Genomic DNA, 27,507 nt, shown 5'->3' with positions numbered 1-27,507 from the left:
AAAGCTAGCCACAACATGTGTTTACTCTCTAAATTGTTGCGACAGACGTGCAATTGGAGAATTCTGAGGGAAAGGATTTGGGCAGATTGCTCGAGTGTCTGTAGCATTTTTCCTGTTAGGGTCATTTTAGGATGCGACTGGCAAAGAGGCAAAAAAAAGTCATACTGAACCATTGTCAGCAGACAACATGGTTTCTTCTGCCTTTGGCTCGTTTCCTTAACACTAGTTACTTATCATTTCTATAGGTGTGTCTCGCTTTTTCTCATTTAATGAACTCAACTCATTTTTTAACCAATCCCAAAACGTGGCACTACATTTTTGGGAAAACTACAACGATGAGGTTGACTATTAAAAAAGTTATCTCACCATGTTATGGTTGGTGGAAGACTATATGAAGGTTTTAGATTAATTCAATACCCTGATCATTTCTTTAATATCAACGCTGCGGAGAAACCCAAACATGGCAAGAATGAGAACTGCTGTTCCATTTACTCAATTAAAGGGGGCAGTAAAAACATGGCAAAAGTGCTGGCAGAAGGGCTGAATATGTAATTGGGCATAATAAGTGAGGCACAAGTGTGGATCGTGCGGGCGATCCTCTGGGAGCATATATGGGTCCAACTCAACCTGCAGAGGCGGCTGAGGTACCAACGTTCTAGCCCACGGATCTCACCCTGCTTTTCGGATTCTCTCTCCTGTACAGCACTCTGGAGGGATAGCTCCCATGCTCCACAGATTCTTTGTGGATGCCTTGGTTCTACTGCACGGGTCCAGGGGCTGCATTTGGTAGACAATTCATAGAAAAATGTAAAGCAATAAATTGAAATCCTTCACTAATCAACTTATGCTCAGTAACCTAGGTTATGCACCTAGCTTTCTGGAAGGACCTCCTAAAGAAAGCCAATGCTACTTATGTCCGCTACTCAACTCTACCAAATGATCAAGAAAGCTCTCTTGTAGGGCTACCAGTCCAGATTCAGACTAAATTAAAAGAGATGGGCACCATCTAAATAGTTGGCAATGCCTTTCTGTTCACCAATGACTTCGACCACTGCTCAAACCCTCTGCAGCATTTGAGAACATTGCTCATAGAATAATAGTCAGCACCTTCACCATTCAAATCAGCGTCAGTGGCATCTCAGAGATTTACAGAGAGCCAAACCTGCTAAAATTTCTTAAGCAGCCTAAGATCTGTTTTTTGCATCCCAAGTCCTCTTTCTCCCCTGATCCCAGGTTTCAACTTCGCAGTTGGCCACCTTATCGCCCTGTGATCCCTCTACAGTCTAGGCTGCTTCTCAAAATACAGGTTAAAAAATAAAGAAGAGAAGAGGGACAGCACCGAAAGTACAAAATAGGAATACACATATGCCATGAAAACTTCATAGAAAGGGAAGGATTGAAGCATGAACCTTTACTAAGGGAAGTAGGAAACAAAGAGTCCCTTCTTAAGGAACATTCGTTACTCTCTGACATGAAATTAACCGCATCTGGAGGTAGATTTACTAATACGCTATTCCTTGGTTTGTGTCTTAAAAATGGCACAAGCTGGTACAGAGAATTGTTTAGGGATTTAATTGCCAATGCAAATCCTGATTTACATTTGAAAGTATCCCTAAAGTTATGCAAATTAGCGCTTTATGCTTCACAGTGTTAAGCTTTTGTTCCTTGAATGGTGCATGGGCGGTCCCATGCATCCAAAGACGAGCTTTTTACATAAATTCCCAACTTCTTAAAAACAAAAACAAAAAGGTAGACAGGACTTTTCATCCAAAATGAATGCCTCCTAAAGTCAGATTTACAGTTTGAAAAAACGTTTCTGTTGTTTGCTAAACATGTCCAACATTGCATGTATTCTGCACCTTTCAGCCCACAAACAAAGCAGAAAAAGCGTTAAAACATGTCTTAACATAGTATTTGGTATTGGAAACGTACCCGTTCAGTACTAAAACTATGCTTGACATTATGCACACACTTTTGCACTATGGTTCAAGGTTATGTGCATTGATGCAAGGCGGCCTAAAGCATGCCAGCACAGGGAGAGAGAACAGCCCTATATCTCAGTATATGTAGTTGTTCTCTCCCAGTGCAGCAACTTTTATTGCTATGTTGTGTCACATGAAAACTTAATAAATCCTCCCCCATAGTGTCAGTGATTTACCTTCGAAGAATGATGAGCCCTCGCCCACTCACACGCGGCAAAGCATGGTGATAGAACCTGATTGTCACGTGCCAGTTGTCTCTGGCACATCTAGGCTCAACCTCATTGATGATCGAGTGGCCCTATGAATGAGGTATTTTCTTTTTTAAAGACTAGTCACCAAGTCTTTCCATGCTATGTCCCAAGGATTTGGAAATCCTTCATAGTCCAGATGCTCTACGCTTGATCCATGATCTGCTTCAGAAAGGATCTAAATACTCGTCTCTTAAAGCAAATCTTGTCTCAGTGTAAACATCCCCTGACTGGATACCCTGGGGATACTCCCCTCTGAGGAGACCCCTTCTTCAACCCCAGGACTTTCACCATTATCTAATTTAAGCCCTTTCTTGATACCCTCAGCCAAGTGGATCTTAAATCTCAGTAAACCTACACAGCCCGTTGAAACATTCCCCCTTACCCAGCGGCTTGGCCACTGTGTACCTTCTAACTCTCTTGTCTTTGTACTCACCAGGGGTGGGAAATTGCTAGTGCTACCCAGGTCATATTGTTAGGAGTCACAGATAGCAAGGCTTCATGTTTTGCTAAACTATTGTTCAATTTTACTGATTTCAAAATAAAATGTTCACAAAATTATCCTTTCTTCTTCTGGGGGAAAATGTATCCCTCCAAATAAGAAATTCCTTCCCCTTAATCCCACATTCGTTTTTGTTTTTTTTACACAATGGGGTGAAGTTCCTTACCCCTGGTAAAAGTTTTTCTCCTGCCCTAGTCAGGAATAAATTGATCTCCTTTTCCAGGGTGGATTTAGAGAAGAGTTGGTGAATAACCTTAACCTTTTAAGTTTTGGAGTATGCAGAAACTTAAAGGGCATCCCAGTCCTCAAACTACCACCTCTCACCTGCTTCAAGTCCATTTGAGTAGATGTTCTCACATGAAAATCTTCATGGTTTGTAAGACCTTTAATGACTGCAGAACAAACTCTTGCATTTGTACATCGAACATACACACCTGATAGATTTGAAAATCAGGCCCTTGACATTTTCACTCAGACCTTGCAGAGTTCAACTTATTGTGAGTGAAAAGTAACGTTCTATTTATTAACCCCTTCCATGCTGATGACGGCTGGGAGCCATCATGGAACACAGTGCTCATGTGCTGATGACGGCTCCCGGCCGTCATGACCGCACCCGCGATCGGAATGTGCCGCACAGGCGCAGAATCGCGGCCGCGCCCAAGGGGTTAATATGGCGTTAAGTATAGGATCACAATTATGGCAACAAAGGAAACTGAGTCACAGTGTCATGGACTAATTTGCCTAAGAACTACACAATGTGATCAAGTGGAGAAGGTCAGACTGTGAGAAGTCTTGTTTATATTCACTACCTAGGCACCTGGGTGCTGTGGCACCCCCAGATATAATCATGTTGGAGTTCAGAAGGTGAATGAGCAATAAAGAGGAGAGGAGTTGGCCTAACGGCTAGGGCGGCCAACCTTGAATCTGGGAACTGGGTTCGAGTCTCGGCAACGACCCTGAACATCCTTGGATTCTGGGCAAATCTCGTAATCTCCCCGTGCATAACAAAAATGAAAGTGTCCTCATGTAACTCAACTGGTGCTATGTAAAGCGCTCTAATACCTGATAACTTCGGGTCAAATTCGCACTATATAAAACTCAGTTTAAATAAAAAGATGCCTTTAAAATGTATCTTTACACATTTGCTGCACGTTAAACGACAAAGTCAAAGGTAAGGCTACCACATCTTCTGATAAATTGCTGCCTCTTTGGAAACTGGAGTGTACTTTTGTTTCTCTGACTGTAAATTTTGTAAAAGTGATCTAGGTGACAATCCTGCTGGAGTATAGGAAATGAAACAATAGGATGCAGGAAGTCAGCTTTTTTCTGGCACACAAAAACATTTAAATATTGGTAAACGAACTATACACAAGTTTGAAATTAAAGCAGCAATTAGGAAAGCACATAAACCACCGTTTTTTGTACTTCTGAAGAGTGATTGAAATGAAGATGTTAATAGGATCTAATCAAATCGAGACACTACTGGGCAATGTGCAAATCCTAAATATTTGCTGAAACCAGGTTTTTATGCATTATCTTTTTTGCGCTCTATAGTTTTACCAATAAAACTGCATGACTAGCCAAAGTCAGGGGCCATTTCAGCGGGAAATGTGCTGTCTGTTAATGACAGTCCGCTACCTCACCAGTGCTCCCAATAAACAACGGCTACATACCACACCCTCACCATTCTCCTCCTGAATGAGCGTGGCACATTTGCTACACTTGTTCTTTTGATTACGTTTGGAGTTTTCACAACCCCTTTGATTTCAGTGATATAACATCAATGGGAGTACTCTCACTCTGAAAATTGTGCCAGCACCACTCCACCATTCCACCCAAAATGCAGTCGCAGCTGGCGTGGCTCTCGGATGGGGGATGGGCGCAGATAGGGTGAGGGAGGGTGAGGGCGAGTGGTCTTGGGGGGATAAGGGCGAGGGGTCGAACAGGGGAGGGGGGGCGCGTGGGGGGGGAGTTAAATAATAATTTAAAAATGCACCTTTCCGGGATCCACGTTTTCCTAGCTCCGACTCCTGCTTTCCTGCCTCCACAGGAACAAGACGCAGGCAGCCTTCCTCCCCTCCCCTAAGCCAATCACAACGTGGCAATGGCAGCGTTGTGATTGGCTGGGACGCTAACCGCACAGGCCTCCATGGAGAGTGCGCATGACCGGTTTGGTCGGCCTAAGAGGGCCGACCAAACCAAACATACGACAATCTGTTTTTTATTTTTAGAGTCGACATTAACTATGTGTTTTGGATTGAAAGCTCATTGATTCTTTCGAACTTACAGCAGATGAAATAATGTAACCCAGTAACATGCTGCCCTCTATTTTTCAAATGTTTCTTGAGGGTTAGGGGGCACCTGGGACCTTGTGACTGCCTGGCTCACTTGCTTCTCTGGCACTCACTGAAAGTCAGAAATGGGTTTTACCCCCAACCATTTTCATAAGTCACCAACTGCCACTGTCAAATTATCTGTAATTGCACCAGGAGTCTTTAGGTTATGCCACAATGCAGTATATTACAGCAAGCAACCCTAGAACCAATTTGCCCCCAAACTAAATGCAAACAGATTAATTTCCAAATGAAGTCTGTGAACTTAACAAGAACCTAAGAAAATAGGTTCAATAGCTGCCAACTTTATAAACTTCTTCAAATGTTTGATGCTTGCCCAAGATTACTCCCAGGCTGTGCACCCTCTGAATGGTGAGTGTATGCACCCCAACCATTGTTAGGTAATCTAAAAGTTCTGGGAGACAAGTCATCATGATTTGTACCCATTAAAAGACAACCACTCGTTATCCATCCATGCTTCTATCACACGGTAATGATCCGTTAGCGCTTCAAAGTACGTACTGCTCAAATGATGCTACTGGGTGCAGGTGGCCGACACTCATTTTTGGGGAACTGACTTATTCTTCACTACTCGACTTTTGAAGGGAGCGGGAGAAAGGCAGAAAAGGGAGAAAGCGAGAAGATAAATAGAGAAAAAGAGAGACACAAAGAACAAAAGTGAGATAGGCAGGAAGTGTCGGATAGTGGAAGATGGCATGAGCCACTTTGAAAACTATAAAACCTGGTTATTCTGCAGTTCTGGCCTTCCTCGGCACTTGTGGCAGGCTCCTAAGAAAAACCTTGGGCCTTTACACTTATTTAATTTTGTTAAGCAAATTAATTACCGAGTGTTCCGATCATAGACCCGAGAAGTTTTAATAAACAAATAGCAGCGCATCGTCAAAAATCACACATCTGGGATATGAGCGTCGGTGTCTAGAAGCCTCAGATATATGTTAAAGAGGTGGGATGACTTTTGTGGCGCACCCCAAGTGGAATAGTGTGCAGAGTTCAGGCAGACTTAGAATGCTCTAACAAAAAGAATGAGGGAAAAACCCAGAGACTCATCTCTTTATGCAAGTTTACTAGCAACATTGTGCAATCTATAACATCAAATGCTGCTGACAGGTGACGCCTCTGTAAAAGCGATGCCTGACCTTTGCACTGCACCATTAATAGCTCCCATTAACCCTAAATAAACAATTTTAATGTGCCACATGGGGTAAAAACGTGATCATAAATCTTACAGTAACATTTTATCCAGCAATTGTCTACTCAATTGTATTGTGACTACTTTTTCCAGGACCCTTACCTAAAAGTGTTTTCGGTACTATTTAGACTCTTCTTAAGATCTGATTCTGGTGGAAAAAGAAAAATGGAATGGAGAAATAAAAGGATAAGCCCCAGATTGTACGAGTTTGGTTACATGCAGAAGCCTGGATAAGCACTCCGTGCCCTTGTTGTACAGTGGCAACCGTAGCCATTAGCCAACATTGCCTCCTTTCCGTGACTATTCCACTCACATCAAATCTGGGGTTTCGGCATGAATCAAGCAAAAATGCCTAAAGGCTGAGGCTGGCAAACTAAGGTAATAACAGAATCACAGAGAACATTCAGGCCCAAACATGGCCCTGAGGAAGCTCATAAACCAAGTTACTTTTGTATTTAACTTGTGAAGTAAATAATGCGAGGTATGCCTGGCAAGATATCAAAATACAGGTAACCAGAGGTATTCTGATGTTAGCAACGAAATTGGATTCACCAACTTGCGTCCACTTCGACGTAAGGTCTCTCGCTCATGCGGTGATCGCCGTGTGGTTTGATTAGAGGAGCGTTCTTTATGAAGAGCTTTTACGTTTTGTGGCATGTTGTGGGTCAATTTTCAGGTACCTTATACACAACTGTTGTATGTGCTAAAGCAACACCTACAGAACTTGCAATGGCGAATTCAAGGCAGGCGCGTATGCTCTCGAACTATGCAGGCAACTCTTTCAAATTCCAACACATAAACTTTGCAGGTTAGCAAAGGTAAGTGTATAAAACTATGCTCTATGTACAGTGACAAATATTGGAGTTCTGTTCAGTTGAATGAAGCCATTACACTGTTAACATAGCGTTGCTTGATCTAGGTCTTGGAGGATTTTGGAGCTATCATTTGCTGAAGGCCCTAGGCACCACTCTTTTAGATAGGTGTCATTCTAATAAGGGCTATGGTTTTGGTAGCAATGGACTTCTGGTATTCACATGGGGACCATGCAAGGAAAGAGACTATGGGCCACATGTATGAAGCAGTTTTGCCATCTCAAACGGCACAAATTGCAAATTCGGGTTGTTCGCAGTGGCAAAAGCGCTTTTCATGATGTACAAACATCCATACTGTGATCATCCAGAAACGCAGTTTGGGTGTAGAAATCAATATTTGGAAGGGGCTCTTTTATGGCGTCTCTTTATAATATTATGTATCAAGGTTTTGCGACCGATATGTGGTCGCAAAACCTTGAAAGTTTACCACCAGCTTAAAGTTGGTGGTTATGCTTTCACAAACTGGAAAGGGTCTCCAAATGACCCCTTCCCTTTGTGAATGTTGGTAAAGCATTTTTAAGAACAGGCAGTTGTCCAACAGACCACTGCCTGCTATTAAAAAAATGAAAACAAAACGTTTCATTTTGTTGTTGTTGAAATGCATCCTGTAACATTACAACATAAAAAAACAACCTGTAATCAAAGGCAATCAAAGACATAGTCTGCTGACCTCAGCAAGCTACCATCCGTGTAGGCATTCTTAATGGGTTGTAAACTGCAACCTACCAAATTAATATTTGTGAGGTAGGCCGGGTTGCGACCCACTAGGAATAGCAAGTATAAAACAAAAAGTTTCATATATAAGGAATAGCAATTTCCAAAAAGCGATTCAGATAAAATCGCTACTTGGAAATCATTATTCCTACTCTTTGTAGATCTGGCCCGTAGAAACTTACGTTGAGAATAGAGCCTTATTACTATTTAGCGGATGCAAGTGTGAGGTTGCAAACTTATTTACAGTAGAGGTTCCTCCATGAGAGCACTGGAGCATTGGCCTCCTGCTGAGCTCGAGCTGCAAAGAGCCATGTCATTGCATAATTAATTTAAAAGTATTGCGCATCCCAGTTCGAGGCACAGAATCGTACTGGTTGTTGGGGCGGAACCAATCCTAATGATTGGCAGATTGCAGGGTGAATAAGGGAATAACAGCCTGATTCATCAAGCTGATATGCGCTCGCAAAGGGCCAGATTCTGAGAATCTGGCCCTTTGCGAGTGCGATTTTTGCATTTGGGATTCATCATCCCAAATGCAAAAATCGGTAATAGCGATTTCGCTATTTTGCGAGGAATTACATTTAAGGAATCTCTATTTGAAATTCCTTAAATGCAATTCATCATCCATTTAAAAATTGCGAATTCGCAATTTCGGCCCGCTATTTACCGCGAGGTCAAACCTCGTGGTAAATAGCGAAAACTCAGAAAAATGCTTTTAAAAGCATTTTTCTAAGTTGCATGTTGCACACACACATGTCCTTTGGACATGTGTGTGCGCAACACCTGTTTCAATTTGCATTTAAGGGGTGCCACAGGGTGTCCGTTGGACACCCCTGGCACCCTTTAAATCGCTATCTTATTTGCGATTAGCTAATTGCTAATCGCAAATAAGGAATACTCCCCATTCATTCCTATGGGCCTTTTGGCCCATAGGAATGAATGGGGAGTTATTCCTTATTTGCGATTAGCAATTTGCTAATCGCAAATAAGGATTGTGTAGGAATCGCATATCTTTTTGCGATTCCTACATGAATCCCGTTTTGCGAGTCTGTAATAGCAATTCCTTATGAATCGCTATTATAGACTCGCAAAACGGGTCTATGATGAATCAGGCTGTTAGTCCTGTGTCATGTGCGCATGTCAGGCTGGACAGGTCTCTTACTGAGGCCAACCTGACGTTCGTATTTCAAGCCTATCAAACCTGCCTTGTATAAGAGAAGTTGAGGAATGCTCACTGCAGTCCCCAGTCTACTCTGGAGGGCTGTTTTGCTGCCCCAGCCAATCCTGCTGCTGCTCTTATGCTGTTACTTTTATAAAACAGCATGACAGCAAAGCATGACTTGGTTCACAGTCATGGAATGTCCCCGCACTCCCAAGTCAGTGCAGAGGGGGGGGGGGGAGAGAGAGCATTGCAGAACGTGGCCAATCACTGTGTGGCTTTATTTAAAGCACACGGTCATTGGTCATGTGTAACAGGCTCTTTCTCGTTGTGCACGGTCCAAGTAGCTGCACTGGGCTCAAGTGTAAAAGAAGACAGCATTCGCCTTGCCTCGCACTTTTCCAGCCTGCAGGGTCCATACTTTTAGGCTCTGCTTGAGTGAGGAGGTCAAGGCCTGGTCTCATTTGGGAACAGCAGTCGCATTTCGGAGATGTTTTATTAGTTACTTTTTAAAAAATTAAAACATACAATTAAAACAAAAAGAAGCCACATTGAGTTTTTTGATGCTCAAACAAATGTGTTTTTGATTTATGAAAAGCTACGACCCACCACTTTGAAAAGTCGTTAGTCGCCCGCTTATTTACCATCTGTATTTCCCCAAATGGACTTAATGCCCAACACTCACTGGCAGGGCTGTGGCACAGCCACCGAAAGGCTTATGAGACCAATCTTTTATATGATAGGTGCCATGCTTCATCAGAGTCTTGCTTCAAGTTGCACCAAAGTATTTTCTATTTTTGCACCCTCTCTCCTCCAACTTCCTGTACTGCAATATTACATTATTGATGTCCATGTATTCAAAAGCTTACTGTTCTACTTTTTCGTCACATGTACTATATTATTTTTTTCTGCAAGTAAATTGTGGCTATAATGTTTTTTCTTTATAACCTATTGCCAATAATGTCTTCAGTCTTAAACCTTACCACTCTTTAAAGATGTTATTATTTTAACGTTTAATTTGTACTGTTGTTCCTCTCATTTCGCAGAAATCGCAGCTATTTCCTCCAAGAGACCACTGTGGCATTCCAGTTTTGTCAGAGTACACTGGGCACATACTGGCCACTTAAAAGTTAAAGGATTCTGCACTGATAATGTTACCGCATCACTCAGGTAACTACCAACAAGCATATCAATTTGCCTACAAGTGAAGAAATCAAAAAAGATGACCATCATCTGATTTGATTTGCCTATAATTGCAAACTAAAATTAATTCTTATGGGAAAGGTGTCTTCTAAGCAAATTGGTGCCAAGGCCTCCAGCCAAAGTGACATAGAAAGTCTACAAAAACTGCTTTTTCGGACTTTCTTCTTGGCCATCATGAAGTCTTTATTTTTTGAGTGCTAATTGAACATCTGTTGGTCATTAAAAAGGTTTATTGAATTCCCAGGTTTATACATAAAAAGAGGTGTCTTCTAAACATGTTTGAGTCTAAAATAAAAGCTTCTCTATCAACCTGGTGAAAACGAGTACCGAACACGTACAAGTGAGAAGCCGGCAGGAAATACACAACATTAGCAATAAAAAGAGAAACAGATACTGCAGGCACATTGGCAGCTGTATTTAAGTACACAATATGGATATAGTACTTGAATTATGCAGGTAGGCTACCTATGCCGCGAAAACGTGACTGCGCCTCAGAATTCCACTTCGATGACAAAAGATATTGCTCTCTGAAAGAGAGGATATTTCACTGCCCAAGTGTCGATCAAGGAACACTCGAACCAATGGCAAAAAGCTCTCTACATTTACATTAGCAGGTTGTATGACTTGAGCCAGGCGAACCTCAAAGATGTAAACATTCGTATACTAAAAGCTTTTAGGACCGAGGCAGCTAAAGGACAAAAATAGACCACATGGCAACTCGACCTTTATTCCAGCCAGTGCTGTTCAGGCCGGCGCACATGGCGCATTCAGACGCGCACAAAAGCTCTGCCAGTTCCAATCAGAACGTGGATCAAATCAGTTTCACTGCCCCCGGCTCTGTGCGCACAGGGCTCGCAGGCTGACCCTTTCTGGCGCGCAGCTCATCCAGGGATGGCAAGTTGCCACCAGCTTTCGATCTCGAGAGGGCGAAATGGAGGAAGGGGGCAGTGGAGGGGATCGGGGGGGGGGGGGGGGGGGGGGCGGGGGGACTGCTCGATATGGCAATTGAGCAACCGGTGAACAATGCCCAATCACGGTGGAAAAATAAACAGAGCTACCTGTCACTCGGACTTTCTGCTACAGATGATAACCAATAAGCCGGTCATTGACAAGAAACAGTGACCTAAGCACCCAAAATGGAGCCTTAGCTCAGCTTGCCTTGAGTTTCGCTGGAAATAAATACGCCTGACTGTGGTGTAATATTCTGTACAGTATACAATGCCGCTGAGGCAGCTGCGAAAGATCCCATCGCTTGCCTTTTAATGTAGTATGTCCTGGGGTTGTTGGACTTGTGTGGACTGCAAGCGAAACAGATTGTAATTGACAGTGCGCGTTTAATCTGCAAATTCGCTGTCAATGGCTCCGTTGTCTCTGCCCCCAGCTCACCAACCGAAGAATGCCAATCGTGCGATAAGCATGTTGAGTTCCATGCAATGACATCATCGATGTGCCGATTGGTTGGCGTGTGTAGAAATGTACTGAAGTGGTGATCCGGGACATTAAAGTAAAGGCTGCTATGGACCATCTTTAATTGAGTGGCTGCCAGTTTTTCACAAGTTTAAAAAAAATACATTTTAGTGACTTTTGGATTATCCTGGTCTACCTCCTTTACTTTAAGATTTATTTTATTATACTATTTTAAAAAAAAACATGTTTTACAGGGTTTGCAGAATGGTGGGGGATAGGAAGCAGGTGTCTGATTCCTTGAGGCTAGGTGCAAAACCACATGACTATACAGGATAACGTCTCAATTCCTTTAATGAAGAGCCACTGGCATTGTATTCTACTTTTCCATTTTCCTGTTTCTTTTCTCTCTACTTTTCCGTCGTCACATTCATCGTTTTTGCATTCTTTCCGTACACATGTTTCACAAATTCATGGCAAAAGTACAGAGAAAGTAGTTCATTGTTGAAGTCTACCTCCAAAATGGCTTCCAGCTTTTTCCGCTCTTCCATTGAAGAGTTGGAGAAATTGGAGTCCTACAGGTAAAACGAACGGGTGATGAGGCAACGCGCCAGATGAAATACCGGTATTTTGTGTGTAGTGGGAAGAGGTTTAAGTAGAGAGGCCTTCTGTATGATTTGAGAGGGTAGCAGGAGAAAATGGACATTTCCTTTGTGCTGCTGAGGTGACTAGGATTTAGAATGTGTGGAGAAGTCCTGGGGATAATCAGGCAGAAGAGGGGGCAAAGTAGAGCCATGCTCATCAGTCCCTTTTTATCTTTAAGGCATAGGAAATGGCAATTCGGCATTTTAAAGATCTCCCGTCTCCTCCCTCAAATGCCCTTTAATGGACATTTCACATGAGTTTATGCTGAAATATTACTTTTACTTACAAGCACTCAGGCAAATTTTAAAACTTGTTGTGCACCAAACTGGTACTTAGATGCACCACATGTGCTGCCTACTCCAATGAATAACAGATCCTTAATGAGGATTTCCATTTTGTGCTGCAGGAGTAGACGGAATCTGCAGCAATGAAAAAAGCGCCAGTTTTTGTGACGATTAACTAGTGTAGAAGACACGCCGTAGTGGAAGCATGGGTGTGCCCAATGGAGAGTCAGGGCGGTGGCCATCGTACAAGTACAAAATACTTGCATATTGTGCTGCAGCGTAGCACTTAAGCATGGCTTCATATCCGATAAAAAAGGACGAAGTGCTCCAATTTGCATAAGGTTCTAAATGCCCTTTCTGGGTGCATACCTGAAAGGGTGTTGAATGTAGCTTAGCCTATCCCGCAGGTGATGAGGGAAATGCATGAGGTAGAAAGATGTGCTTCAAACATAGCACAGTGAGGACTGCTGGGTTTAAGCATGAGGCTGCTGAAATTAATACTAGAAGCATCCATGCACAACTACCATTTGTGGAGTGGTCAGTCTCATAAAGATGAGGGTGTCAGTGTGCATAGGATGTGGATGGGTCGAGTCCACCACAGACAATGCTACATATCTGTGGTACACCGAGAAACGACAGAGGCACAAATCCAGGAGGTACCGTTAAACAACCAGCATATGAGAAATCCACGCAGAATTGACAGGGGTGCACCCCTTAGAAGCATTGCAGGGCAACAAGCAGGGCATTTAAGACTACAATAAGTGGGTTTAGTCATACATGCTGACACACTGTTTATCCAAAAGCTCAGGACTTGGGATCCAAAAGTCAGTTGTTTTGAAAAAATCCCTCTATTGTTACTGCTTCAAGGGTGTTTTATTGTCTCAGACAACCTCTCTGGTTCCGGGACAAGAAGCTCTATCCAGCTTTGAAATACGGCAACACATTCATTATCATTTTAAGGCTGAATGTCTTGCTGAACCCCACTGACTAGAACTTTTATAGTGTCTGCACTATAGTGAATGAATGACAAATGATCCAATTATGTTTCATTTTGGGTGTGAATACTAGAAGTTAAAATATATAGGCAGACTTTATCAACGGTCTCACCGCCTCGGTGCTCTTCAGCTGCCGATGCACAGGCTCCCAGGCTCCCCTGTGCCAATCTAGACACTGCTCTCATGCTGGTATTACCCGGCATGAGAGAAGTGCTGGGATTGGGCTGAGTGGGCTGGTTTTACGCTCCATCAAAGGACTGGGAGCCTGACCCTGCTGCTCTCCATGCAACAGAATGGAGATAGCTAAGTGCGCATGTGAGTTTGGCCGTCCTAAGACACCCGGACAAACTGTCATGTGCACTTGCAGTGACCTGTGCCCACCGGCCAGTTTTAATGCCATACATCAGTGAAGTGGCCACTGTAAGCACATGTTGCACAGTAAGCACATATCTCTCACTTTGGGCCAGACTACGATATTTGGATCCATTCCGCAAGGAAACAAGAGCGAACCCTGCTCCTTATTTAGATCCATTTCACAAGGGAGCAAATGCCGCAGCTCCATTTCTAAATGTGCAGCGAGGGCCTGGGGTGTCACAGTGGGGAAGGTTAGAGTGATGAGGGGTCTCTGCACAATATACAGAACACAGCATTAGCTTGCAAACACTTACCATTACCGAGAACAAGGCACCGGATCAGAAGTGCTTTCATCCACTCTCATGTATGAGGAAATGGTGGGATCTACGTCTTTGAATGACAGACATCTGAAATCATGCAGGGATGAATACTCCTACGCCCGAAACCGTGACGCTTATTGGATCACTGGCCTACAGTGTGCATACAACCAGAGACCCCAATGGCAACAGAAAGCCCTGTGTCATGCCTCATATTAAGAACGTTGATTTACGACCTGTCTTCCATCTCATGCATCAGAGCGGGGCAGGCAGACTGAAACAGACAACCCAGACTTAAATACCTCAATTTATTTAGAGATACGATCGAATTGCTAAATAAATCAATTCTATATTTTTTTATGTAATGTGTAGGATTTTTCAGAGGGGCGCAGCCCCAAAGCCCTAATGGAGAAACCGCCCCTGGTCAGATGCTATCTGGACTGGCACCAATACAGGGGAGAGTGAGGCATGAATCACTTGATATGTTGTTGCCATAAGAGAAAACCACAGAATCAAGCAACCCTGTGTTTTCCTCCTAGTTTCAACCCTCCAACAAGCCCAATACTTTCCTTTAAATCCCAGAAACCCTTGCTATTTCTCGCCACATGAGAATTTCAATTTCGTAAACAAAAGATTAATTAGGCTGATGCAAATCCATACACTTTACCATTAGACTATACCATTCCTACTGCTTCGGCCTTATACCTAGAAGACATATTTAGTTCACCCACAAGACTGGTTGAGACCCATCAAAAAAGAGTAACACTCTCTCCCGACAATGAATCATCTGAGAAGCTATATCCTCTTGCTAGTATAAACCAAACATCACCAACTTTGGAAACACTTCCGAGTTCACTAGATATCTGACGCAAAGATGACAATATGTAGCTGTTTGGACCAAACCCCTACAGTGTTAGTGTGCCTTGCCTGTGGTTGTTCTCTATCGTAACTGCACAAATAATGAAATCATTGCTTTTGGCTCATAGGCAACCAGGTGATAGTTTGAGTAGTCCAAAAGCATGACCTTGAGCATTTGCATCACTATTTTGATAAAAGGGCAAATAGTCCCCAATGACACAAACAACTGGAATCCGAGCACTGGCCAAACATATACAAAATTAGTGTGAATTATCATTACAAAATGAGGTACCTTTTCAACGTCCGAAAGTGATGACAACGCTTGGTTCTGCAACACCTCTGGTGCTGTGAAGGCCCGCAAGTCCTGCTGGGAAACATTTTCATCTGTAAACGACACACTTCCAGAAGGGAGCAGCAACAGAGACCAAGGAGAAATGATAAAACCAAGGCCTGCAGGGTCAGCTGTTGGAAGGCAAAGAGAAAACAGGGAAAGAAATCAATACACATCGTTCCAGTTGAGAACTGAAAGAAAGAACACAACATTAAAATAATTGATTCTGTGGCATGGAATGTGTGAGATATTTTGTTTAACTGATGGTTTCTTCATTCATCTAAAGATGCTCTGTCACCTCAGTGGCAGAACCATCGATAAGCTTTGAAATAATGCTGCTCCGACTGTCATATAATGGTATCTTAGTGGCTCAAATGAGGGATGTAGCAAGAAAGTAATTATATTACAGAATCTTCCAAAAACTACTTGAACCGCAGAAACCAGGAAGCAATTCTCGAATTGCAAAGTGGAAAGTAGATGGTCTGAAATAATACAATTTGATATCATAGATTATGGGCCAGATAGGGCTATATTCCTCTTTTTTAACTTTAATATTTGGTACCATATGCTTGCAAACTGCAACTTCGGGGTACTCAAGCCTTTTGGGAAACACACCTCAACGCATTCATACTGAAACATTTAAAACATGGCTGATGAATAAGGTCCATTTTTTCAGGACACTGGCAACAGAGATCTATGCTCTGCACCCCACAACTTTGGCATTCCGTCCCCCAAATTCTATTTTATATCTGCTTGTCAACAGCAGTTTGCTTGCTGGGGACATTAGAATGCATCTGTCTGGCACATCAAGCTTGGAGTCTGGTAAATTGATTTTGGGCAAAAGCTATTAACTGTAGTTCACATGACCAGCATGGCTCTCTAGTGTCATTGATTGTTCAACGGAAGCCAGTACAGTCTTTCACTTTCCTTCTATTAACCCCTTCCATGCGTCGGATGGCCCCTGGCCGTCCGACGTCACGGTGGGCGTGTGTGGAGTACGGCCTGGGGCCGTCTGAACCCCGCCCACTCATTATTCCACCAACACCTCGGCGGAATTTGCGCCTCGGTCAAGCGGTTAAGCAGAACCGCTGCAACTACCTGATTCTGTGGGAGATAAGTTTTCTACATAAATTATAGAGAGAGCTGCCTACACAGGGGGTGGGGATCCGGGTTGGAGTCTCAGTGACGGCTCAACATCCTGTAATTCTGGGCAAATCACTTAATCTCCCCATGCCCATAGGCAGAGCCTCGATACCCTCACCGATGATAAGCTGTGGTATATAAATGTACAACAATTATATAGATGTGTCCCACTTGTCACGTAAACTACCAACTGCTGAGTAAGTTGCCAATTTTAACAAAATACATTTCATTCTCTCTGCAACAGATGATAAATTATAAAATATTGCTAAAAGGGAATAACTTTGAACCTCACACTTTGCAAATGTTAACAGGCCACCATTCAGCCATGTGTTACTGCACTCAAATTTTTCCAAACTGGTGTAAACATTGCAGGTTGATAAGACTGGTCGAGAACCTGTTGCCTGCAACTGGAAAGAAACTTCCGTTCTTAATCGTGATTCAAGCTGGATGGAAAGAACGGTTCCTTCTTCTTCACTGCAATGCTTTGTTTCACTATTAATGCAAATTAACAGGGCCATCCCAAACACTGTGCTCAATGCAGCAGTTACTTTATAGGCAGTGATCTCAAAGCATCCCTTATTTAGAGAGGGGACTCGTAATAGCTGTAATTCCCAAGCAGTTTAAAGGCTGATGGCTAGAACACAAAAGCTCTTCTAGTTAGAACCATAGTTTTTATATAGATTTGGGATCCAATAATCAACGTGTGACGAAATGCCAAAATAACTTAATGATTAAGCAGAATGTTTCTAAATAAGTAACCTTTCCGCGATGAGACATAATTTAGTTCATCCCTAAGCATTACTTGATCCTGAATTGCATTTTGATTTCAGTAACACTAGTTATGAGTCCTTTTAAGACCTAAATGATTCTAACATCCCAGTTTTGAGCCAAATTTAGTTCATAATGAAGACTGTTTGTGAAATGTACATACATCAAAAGGCAGAAATGCACTTTTTGCAGATGTTGATATATTTTGGAAAGGATACATAGGTATAAAGAGGCACGTTCTAAACTACACTGACCTACGATTCAAACACCCAAAAATGATTCTGACATTTCAAATCTTCTCCACTAGAGATTGGGTTTGGCAAAAAGATGATTCCCAACACAGGGCATAGTCTGTTTCCTAATTCCCAACACAGGGCATAGTCTGCTTCTTAACCCCTTGGGCGTGGCCGCGATTCTGCGCCTGTGTGGGCGATTTAGAGAGTGGGCGGAATCATGACGGCCCCCAGCCGTCATCAGCACGGGGGCCATCATCAGCATGGAAGGGGTTAATTCCCAACACAGGGCATAGTATGTTTCCTAATGATATCATGGTATTGAAACTGGATTCACTTGATCAATTTACTCCAGGAGCAGGCGGATTGGTACTGCGACCAATGAGGGTTATTGAGTTACATCATATTCAGGTTTACACTACTTTGATGCCTCCCATTTCAGGAGCACGTTCTCAAGACTATTTATGCAAATCATCTGGCTGTCATCTCAACACTTGACACCAGAAAGGTGTATTCCACAAGGGACATAACCAATGCAAACACTGAATTGTTTAACAGGACAGGTACAACATGCACAGCCTGGTAACTTACTTTGTTAGACTAATAAACCATTTCCCATCCAGACAAGAAAAAACACATCTAGATATATATAGTATTTCACCCAGCATGAGCACAGATGTCCTGGTCTATAAACCATCATGCTTTCCGTGCAACATTGTTGTCTAAAGCTGCTGTTGGCAAAACCTCAATCAGTGTGCATGAATCATTTATTTATTTAGCTCTCACTCAAATCCCCACCTTTGTTGAAAAACAAAAGTTTGAAAATTGGAACACAGGTAGAGACGTGCTTAAGGGACTACCGCTTAATAATTTATTTATTTAGCTCTCACTCACATTCGAAGAGGTATTAACAATCTTGAAAGGATCAGTTGATTTAATGTTGGTCTTGAAATCCATACTCGGTTTGATCAGAGGCGGACTGTGTGTCCAGCTATCTATTCGTGTTCTAAGGGTGGCACCATCGCTGTGAAGCAGGTTAAAGAAAGTCAATTCTTTCCATTCGGTCTCACAGGTGGTGGTGGATCATTCGAAATAGCAACTTTAGGAATTAGAACTTGAAAATAGTAGGGTTGGGGAAAGGTGTCTCACACAGACCAAAAAATCTGAATAAAGTGAGTTTGAACACCACTTGGAAGGCTAGAATTGAGTGTAAAAGTAAAATATTTTCTAAGATATTGTTCTCAATATTTGGTGCCGTAAAGGGGAATACTCGGTTCACTCCTCGTTTTCGTTAATGTGGTTGCGCTCAGACACAGTATGGACTTGCTTCTCATTTTATGCGATCCACAAGAGATGATTAACGTCTCACCAGGATAAAGTGGTTAGGACAGAAATGGAGTCTTAAAAGCAAAACATGCTAATCTAACGGGGATGCAGACTTCAGTGGGGAAATACTGAAGAGAAATGAGAGAAGGGACAATGTGGTCCAACGACTTGGCCTTAAAGACCAGGCTGGGCGCGGAGGATACCTTCAGTGGTGTAAAGGCAGATTTGAAAAGGCCCTTGAGTAGTGTGTTTCCATCATCGACATGTGGAAGTACTACGGCCTGGGCCAGCAATCCGAAGACCTTTGAATGTGATGATGGAATGAGCATTCGTATTAAGTAAAGTTGGAAAGAAGCAGATTTTGCAAGCTTGCAGATGTGATCGTGGAGCAAAGAGAGTGAATGTCTTGGAAGAGCATGAACACAACAGCTGAATAAGCAGCTGCATCTCCATAATTATTGTTGTAAAGTGAAAACCAGAAGAATGACTTTAAATTGTAGGCCCGAATACTATGGCAAAATTGATTTCAAATGCTTTCACACATTCGGAGTCTTGTCACGGCCACCAGACACTTATACAATACCACAAGCATTTAGAATCTGCTAAATGGCAAAAACAGCAAAAGGGTATTGCTGGAACCTTGGCGAAAGTGATAGGCCCAGATTAAAAAGGAATAAGGTCCCTAGGCAACAAAGTATATCTTATAAGTCTTAATACCGTCTGCTGCGGTAATACTGTAGGAGGCAGTAGTCGACTCACAATTAACCCAAAAGTACTTTAAACTTCTCTCACTGTAAGTATACAGGAAGTACATACAACGTCAGCGGAAAATCTGTGAAAATACAGTATAGTAAAAAAAGATGGAAAGTTAAAAAAATCAGTTTTTTTTATTAAAAATAACAGACCAAGGCATTACTCTGGAGTCAGTACATGACACAACAGTTTCATACACATATATATACAAAATACATAAAAAAACAAAAGTCGACGCAGCGTTTCGGTGCTTTGTAAAGATGAGACACCTTCTTCAGGACGGTTTTTATCTCTCTAGTCTTTAAGGACTGGTCTGAGATTTACATACAGACGAGGAATATGTACGTCTGCTTGATCATTTTGCGCCGTGGCTTGCAGTTGGTGAGAGTCTATTTAACATCCACCTGTGGTTAGAAATTTCATATTCCTCGTCTGTATGTAAATCTCAGACCAGTCCTTAAAGACTAGAGAGATAAAAACCGTCCTGAAGGTGTCTCATCTTTACAAAGCACCGAAACGCAGCGTCGACATGGACTGCCCCAGACTGCCCTGGTTTCTTTGCCATTTGACCATCCCACCCCCAGAGCAAGATTCAACAATATTATTGTACCATATCCACTGTCGCCAGTGGCCTCTACTATGCACTTCAGTATTGTACACACTGCAATGTTACCCATTTCTATGGGCTGTTTGTTTTGTTTTGTACTATGAAAAAATGATAAATATTGCCCCAAAAATGTAAACCTTTTATCTTGAGAATCTCCATCACAACTTTCAGCTCACACCCAGGAAACCAAGTATTTGCGGCATTGTAATTATTATCATTCAATAAAAGCGCCAATATGTTCACATTTTAGATCTCCTGAAAAGAGGCCATAAAACATTCTTATAAGAAACGCATTAAAAAATTAATCAGTAAGTAATAAAAGTCATTCTGTGATGCCAAAAAGCACACCTACATGTGAAAGTTTTTTCAAAAGTCTCCTCAACACACTTAGAATTGTTTTAATGGTCAATCCATGAAACAGTAGAATTTGGCTACAATTTCTGCATTTTTAGGACAATGATTCTAGAATAGAGTATGACAGGACCGCGGAACAAAAAGCTGGATCTTTAAAGATGCAGTAAGCGATAAAGACATCATCAAGCAACAGTGCATCTAGAACCACAGATGTGGGATTTGAGAATCAGGCTAAATCTGCTATTTATCTATCAGAAGAAGTAGGGAATAAAGCCAATTATGTCAACTGATTTTAAAGAGATTTCGGCATTAAACATCTCCTGTTGCACCTTAGAAATTATATCCAAAAACTCCTTAAACTCGGTGAGAAAAAAGTATTAAAGGAAACCAAGTTTCACAACATCTTCAAAAAATACTGATGATCTGGTAGAGACATTAAACTATTTAGGGGAAACAAAGGACGCACAAAAGAAGCAGAAGAGCATGTGTCAATGTCACTCATTAGCTGTAGAACACCAAATCCAATTCAGCACAGAGCCAAATCAGAAGTATGCACAAGAGAAGGAGAGGGATGCTTAAATACTCATACTTTTACAGCGCTAATAAGTTCTCAAATCGGAAATATCACATCATGGACATTTCACAGAGCGCCACAATCAACTGAGACCTTGAGGCAGAGTCAAAGCTGGATGAGAGCAGAAGATCTCCTAATTTTTGGTGATATAAATTATACATTTTGATGAGATTCCACGCACTTCAACGCCTCGTCATGGATAGTAAGCACTATATAAATGGCATTACAATTACAGCATGAGGTCAAGTATGACGATAGGAATTTAGCCTTTGGAGTCTCTCCTGAATGTAGCATTTCCTCCAGATCTCGGAGGATTTTCCATTACCATCCGACTCTAAATCAATCCCAAAGTCTTTTGACAAGTGCACGAAAATAGTTTAAACCCCTACTATAAAACTGATCCGGTGGTAAAAACATTCGATCTTGAAAGTTCTGTTATAAGCTGTGATCAGAAGAAGTCGCAGGAAGTAGTATGATTTGAAAGTTTTATATAGCGTGAACCAGACCCTTGCAGGTATCAGAGCGCTTTACAGGGTAGGTGTCAAAGTTACATTAATACAAGTCAATGCTGGTCAATGATAGTATAAACTTCCTAACATAGCTACATGGCAATAGGGTACATAACAAAACATTCAATGTATATCAAGCAAAATATAGATACAGTATCCAAAACCTGGTTGGACAATAGACAATAAAAGGATCTATGTAGAAGATACATTTGGTAGCAGAATAACAGTAGTCCATGCTCAAGTGAATTTACCCATGAGAAGGTGCAGTGGAAAGTGAACAAAACAGGGGTATTGACTGATGTGTGACATCACACAATCCATTCACTAACCCCTCGAGGATACCCCTGCAAGCACCAACTGGAACTTTCTCACCTAGTCCTGTGCTCTGCTTTACGGCTTTAAGTTCTACGCATGTGTGTGCAGCTTCAATGGTGTCCTGTGACCTCACAGTGGCTAATCCCACCGATAACGCCCTGATTCGAGCAGCAATTGGCTCAACTGCCTTAATTATTTATTAACAATGTGGCATACAAACTCGACATTGACAAAAACAAATATAAATAAATGTATTTTATTTTTTATATATGAGTTTTCATATCCTAACATACACTAAAGTAAAGAAACATGCCTGCAGGTAGTGACTTACTAAAAATGAGTGTGAAACCATGTAAATGGCTAGATCGCCGTGATGAGTTTTAAATAGTGGAATCATGTGGCAACAGAAATTGGACTAACCCAAGTAAAAAGTAAAATGCGTATATCGCCATCTTAGATTCTTGTTTTGCTCCCTGCCCCACCTGCCATGAAGAATTTGTATGAAGTGTTTTAAATTTAACCATTGTGTTACGCAAACAAATGATGGACGAAATGCTGAATGAATCATACATTCACCCCCAGTCAAGAGATCTGGGTTAAATCCATTGTTCTTTTGCTCACCATGTCATCGCAGTTAAGACCCAGTCATGTGCAAATCAGTTTTAACCCTGTTCCTCATGGGAACAGTCCAACCCGAACTGCCAAGGCAGGTCATCCTTGGATCGTAAACAAACATTGTGGGACCGGTTTCGGAGTATTACCCTACATCAGCCAGCTGATATGGGGTATTGCCCCGAAACCGGTCCCAGGATGCTTGTTTCTGGTCCAGGGAGGACCTGACTTAGCAGTAAAGGCTGAACTGTTCCCATGAGGAACAGTGTCAAGACTAATTTGCATATGGCTGGGTCCAAACTGGAGTGCGTGGTGAGGAAAAGAACAATGGATTAAACTTAGATCTTTGTGACTGGACAGTGAATGTATGCATTGTTCAGCATTCCATCCATCCTTTGTTCCTTTTACTTTTGTTGCCCTAAGTGGGAAGGGTAAGCCCAGGCGTGGGTCCCATGCTCACTGCGCCACTGGATTCAAGCTTATCCTGGCAGATTAGGGGTGATGCCCCAAAATCGGTCCCAGGATGCTTGTTTCTGGCCCAGGGAGGACCCGGCTTGGCAGTTCCGGCTGGACTGTTACCATGAGGAATAGGGTCAAGACTGATTTTCAACTGGATGGGTCCAAACTGGGGTGGCATGGTGAGCAAAAGAATGTTGAATTAAACCCAGATCTTTGTGACTGGGGGCGAATGTTTGCATTGTGCAGCATTCTATCCATCATTTGTTCCTTTTTAGGTTTCGACTATTAATCCCGCAAGGGATAATAGACGAGAGTATAGAGGGCAAACCAAGGTCTGAAACCATAGCGGATTTCAGACAGTTTGTGTGGTGCACTCGTGCGGAACGCGCGTCCACATCAACGCCATCAGCCTCCCTCCCAAAGGCATCTGAAGCTTCCCCAGCCACTTCTCCTCCCCCCTAATTCACCCCTACAGTTTCACTTTCACAGCCGCGAGGCCGTGCTCTCATTTCAAAGGAATGCGCACCCGCCCCCGCAATGAAATCTGTTTCCCTCACACCCCCTTCTCCCTCCCATAGTCCTGCATCTCTCACAAGGCTCACTTTCACTGCTGCGCGGCCCCGTCACTTTTATGGCCCCGCGGCACCGACTGTTTACTTTTAATGAGAATTCACCACCAATAAAAAGTGGCATCTTAATATACTAACACTCAGGCAAAACCTCTTTTTCAACAACTGGCCTTTCTTGTCCCAGGATTAAAGCACAGGCCGGGAGGGCTATTGGTTGCCATAGTTACATTCCATGTCCATTTGCCACCAAACTGATCAAAGCTTGAAGACAACAACACACATGGAGAAACAGCCCGACTTTGCACCATGTAATATCCAGCCACTAATTAACAATGCTCCCCTCCCCACGCCTGTGGGCTCCATCAACTTGTTTCCCTTTTAGAATGCGGGTTGGCAATGTGTGTGTGTGTGTGTGGCGTGGTGGTGGGGCTGAGCAGCTCCGCCTGACAACACTCCCTTACTTGCAGCCAGCACTCAAAAGACTGGATCAGAGTACCTCTTGCAACAAACTGCCAGTACATACAACATGTAGCAAATGCATTCCTTAATTATCTTGGTAAGGGTTCAGATGCCGGCTTCCGTAATTAAAATTAAAAAATAAACGTCCCACTCCTCCTAGTCATTATCCAAACTGTGTGTAACACATACAGACAAGTTATATTATATCTTTTGCTCTTTCGCATCCGACTTGATGTACTATCATTTTTACTTCACTCTGCACTGCGCCAAATCTGTATTTAGTATCAACCCATCCATTCATTTTTGAGCGCTTTGTCTTTTGTGATGCTAAAACATACCATGTGCAACACACACAAATGTATTTCATTTTGGGAATGTGGTTGTGTTTTTAAATCCAGGCTAAGCAGCCATTTTGCATTTGCTCGGACATTTTAGAATCTGGCCTCACACTCCAAGGCACATTAGCACTTTGTCATTCGTGTGACAGAGCGCCTCGCCTCCAGAAGCATTCAAGTAATTATAGCGCTCAATGCTGTCAGTCAAATACTGGTGAAATGCGGAGACATAGCGCAAACACAGTCTTTGTGAAACCATGCAGTAGGTTTTCAATTCGTTTTTGCCGACAAGCACTGCTTGATACGTACTGGAAACCTTGATATGTACCTTTCATGCCTTTGGCAGTCATCAGAGAAGAGAACAGCACCACCACAGCATCACTCAGCACCACCACAGCAACACTCAGCACCACCACAGCACCACTCAGCACCACCACAACACCATCACTGAGAGCAACCACAGCATCACTCAACACCACCGCTCAGCACCACCACAGCACCACCACAGCATCACTCAGCACCACCACAGCATCACTCTGCACCACCACAGCATCACTTAGCATCACCACAGCATCACCACAGCATCTCAGCACCGCCACAGCACCACTCAGCACCACCACAGCACCACCACAGCACCACTCAGCACCACCACAGCACCACTCAGCACCACCACAACACCACTCAGCACCACCACAACACCACTCAGCACCACCACAGCACCACTCAGCACCACTCAGCACCACCACAGCACCACCACAGCACCACCACAGCACCAGTCAGCACCACCACAGCACCACTCAGCACCACCACAGCACCACTCAGCACCACCACAGCACCACTCAGCACCACCACAGCATCACTCAGCACCACCACAGCATCACTCAGCACCACCACAGCATCACTCAGCACCACCACAGCATCACTCTGGAACACTACAGCATCACTCTGGAACACTACAGCATCACTCTGGAACACCACAGCATCACTATGCGCTACCACAGCATTATTATGCGCCACCACAGCATCACTCTGGGCCTCCACAGCATCAAGTAGGGCCTCCACAGCATCACTTAGGGCCTCCAAAGCATCACCCAGAGCCTCCACAGCATCACTCACAGCCTCCACAGCATCACTCACAGCCTCCACAGCATCACTCACGGCCTCCACAGCATCACTCACGGCCTCCACAGCATCACTCACGGCCTCCACAGCATCACTCACGGCCTCCACAGCTTCACTCAGGGCCACCACAGCATCACTCAGGGGCACCACAACATCACTATGCGCTACCACAGCATCACTGAACGCCACAGCATCACTCGTCGCCACCACAACATCACTCCGTGCCATCACAGCATCAATCTGTGCTACCATTCAACAACAACTGGTTCAAATATGTTCTCTCAATGTTTCAAGCTTTATTACAAATGTCAAAAAAAGATAATATTTCACTTCTGTTCTTGTTTTGTATGTTTGTAATGGGTCATCTCGTTCAACATTGTATTGAATTATGATTAATTCTCGTTTTTCTCTTATTAGTTCACGTTTTCTTGTTATTTGTGTTTTATATTGTCACTGTACATTATACTAGCAGCCCGTCCCGACCTTGTCCGGGAGCAATCATGGCTTAGGGCCCCCGCCCGCCCTGACGTAGTGCAGTATTATGGCTGTATGTTTACTTTTGGAGGCTTTTGTAACCTGCACACGTTTGTTAACCTGCACGCTCCTCACTGCCCACGTCACTTTTTGTCACCTGCACACGTTTCTGTGACTTTTTCCTCCTGTAATGGGCTGTTTGCTACCCGCTCCACGTTTCTTTTTCCGCGGCCGCTGGCGCCCTGCACACGTTTCTTAACCTGCACGCTCCTCACTGCCCACGTCCCCGCTTTTTCCTCCTGTAATGGGCTGTTTGCAACCCGCTCCATGTTTCTTTTTCCGCGGCCGCTGGCGCCCTGCACACGTTTCTTAACCTGCACGCTCCTCACTGCCCACGTCCCCGCCGCTTTTTCCTCCTGTAATGGGCTGTTTGCTACCCGCTCCACTTACCTGCACACGTTTCTTTTTCCTGTGGCTCGCTCACCACTCCTCTCTGCCTCCGCTTTCACCCTAGCGCTCCTCTCCGCCGCCGCTCCTCACTGCCTGCCCTCCGATCGCTGCTCATGTCCGCTGCTCCCCGCGCTGAACGTCACTGCTCCTCCCCGCGCTGTACGCCGCTCCTCCTGATGTCAGGACGCACGTCGTGGCCGGCGCTACTTTGGAGGGACTACTTTTTTTTAAATATAACTTTTTAAATAACGTTTATTTTTAAAATGTATATAGCCTATAACCATCTACACACCCTGACGATTTCAACGGTTATCGGGTGTGTAGATTGGCGCTGTGGTTCCCGAGTTTACCCGCCTCAAAGCCTGAAAGTTCTTGCTTTATTATAGTAGTATAGATATATATATTTATGTCAGTCCATTATAATTGTTTACAGCCCTGACGAAGTTCCCACGGCACGAGGGAACGAAACGCGTTGGCTGTGTGCCGCTGTTGTTCTTCAAAGAAATTGAATAATAAAGAAGAATCTACAAAGAATTTATATCTGATGGACTTGTTTATTTAGTGCACCTTCCTTCTTTGGCTTTAATCCTTATTGTTAACTAGCATCTCTTGGCAGCAGGTGCTGGAAGTGGTTGCACTTAAAATACCATTTTGAAACTAATTGACTGATTGTGCTTGGCCTAGGTCTGCTGCTGTGTTCTTATGTTTTGTTTGAGACCTGAAACATAGTGTGAGGATTGTGAAATAATTACCTCTCTGCCCCACATTTTTCAGGGCCTTCCTTTATTCATTTAGCAAGTGGCAATCACCCCGATATCCTTCCGGCTCTCTCTATCTCTCTCTATATCTCCCCCTCTCTCTCTTTCTTACTCTTTCCTTATCTCTCTCCTCTCCTCTCTCTTTCTCTCTCTACCTCCCTCTTTCTCTCTCTCTCTCCCTCTATCTCTTTCTCTCCTCCCCCTCTCTATCTCTCTCCTCTCTTTCTCTCTCAGTCTCTCCTACTCTCTCTTGCTCTCTCTCTCACTCTCTCACTC

The 27,507-nt window shown here is 43.3% G+C and overlaps 1 protein-coding gene across 8 annotated transcripts in view; it reads right to left on the bottom strand.

Moving 5' to 3' along the window:
• The window catches only part of PTPN13 (protein tyrosine phosphatase non-receptor type 13), a 981,974-nt gene that overhangs the window by 690,636 nt on the left and 263,831 nt on the right, over window positions 1-27,507 (bottom strand). For all 8 annotated transcript variants that reach the window (XM_086961883.1, XM_086961888.1, XM_086961886.1 and 5 more), the window contains exon 3: window positions 15,373-15,542. In XM_086961883.1, the coding sequence (XP_086818009.1) occupies window positions 15,373-15,542 (170 nt within the window). The remainder of the gene's footprint in view (window positions 1-15,372; window positions 15,543-27,507) is intronic.

This window comes from Lissotriton vulgaris, chromosome 3_1 (genome assembly GCF_964263255.1).
Source record: "Lissotriton vulgaris chromosome 3_1, aLisVul1.2, whole genome shotgun sequence".
NCBI lineage: Eukaryota > Metazoa > Chordata > Amphibia > Caudata > Salamandridae > Lissotriton > Lissotriton vulgaris.
The sequence above is the reverse complement of the archived record's forward strand: the minus strand, read 5'-3'. Positions and strand labels throughout refer to the sequence as shown.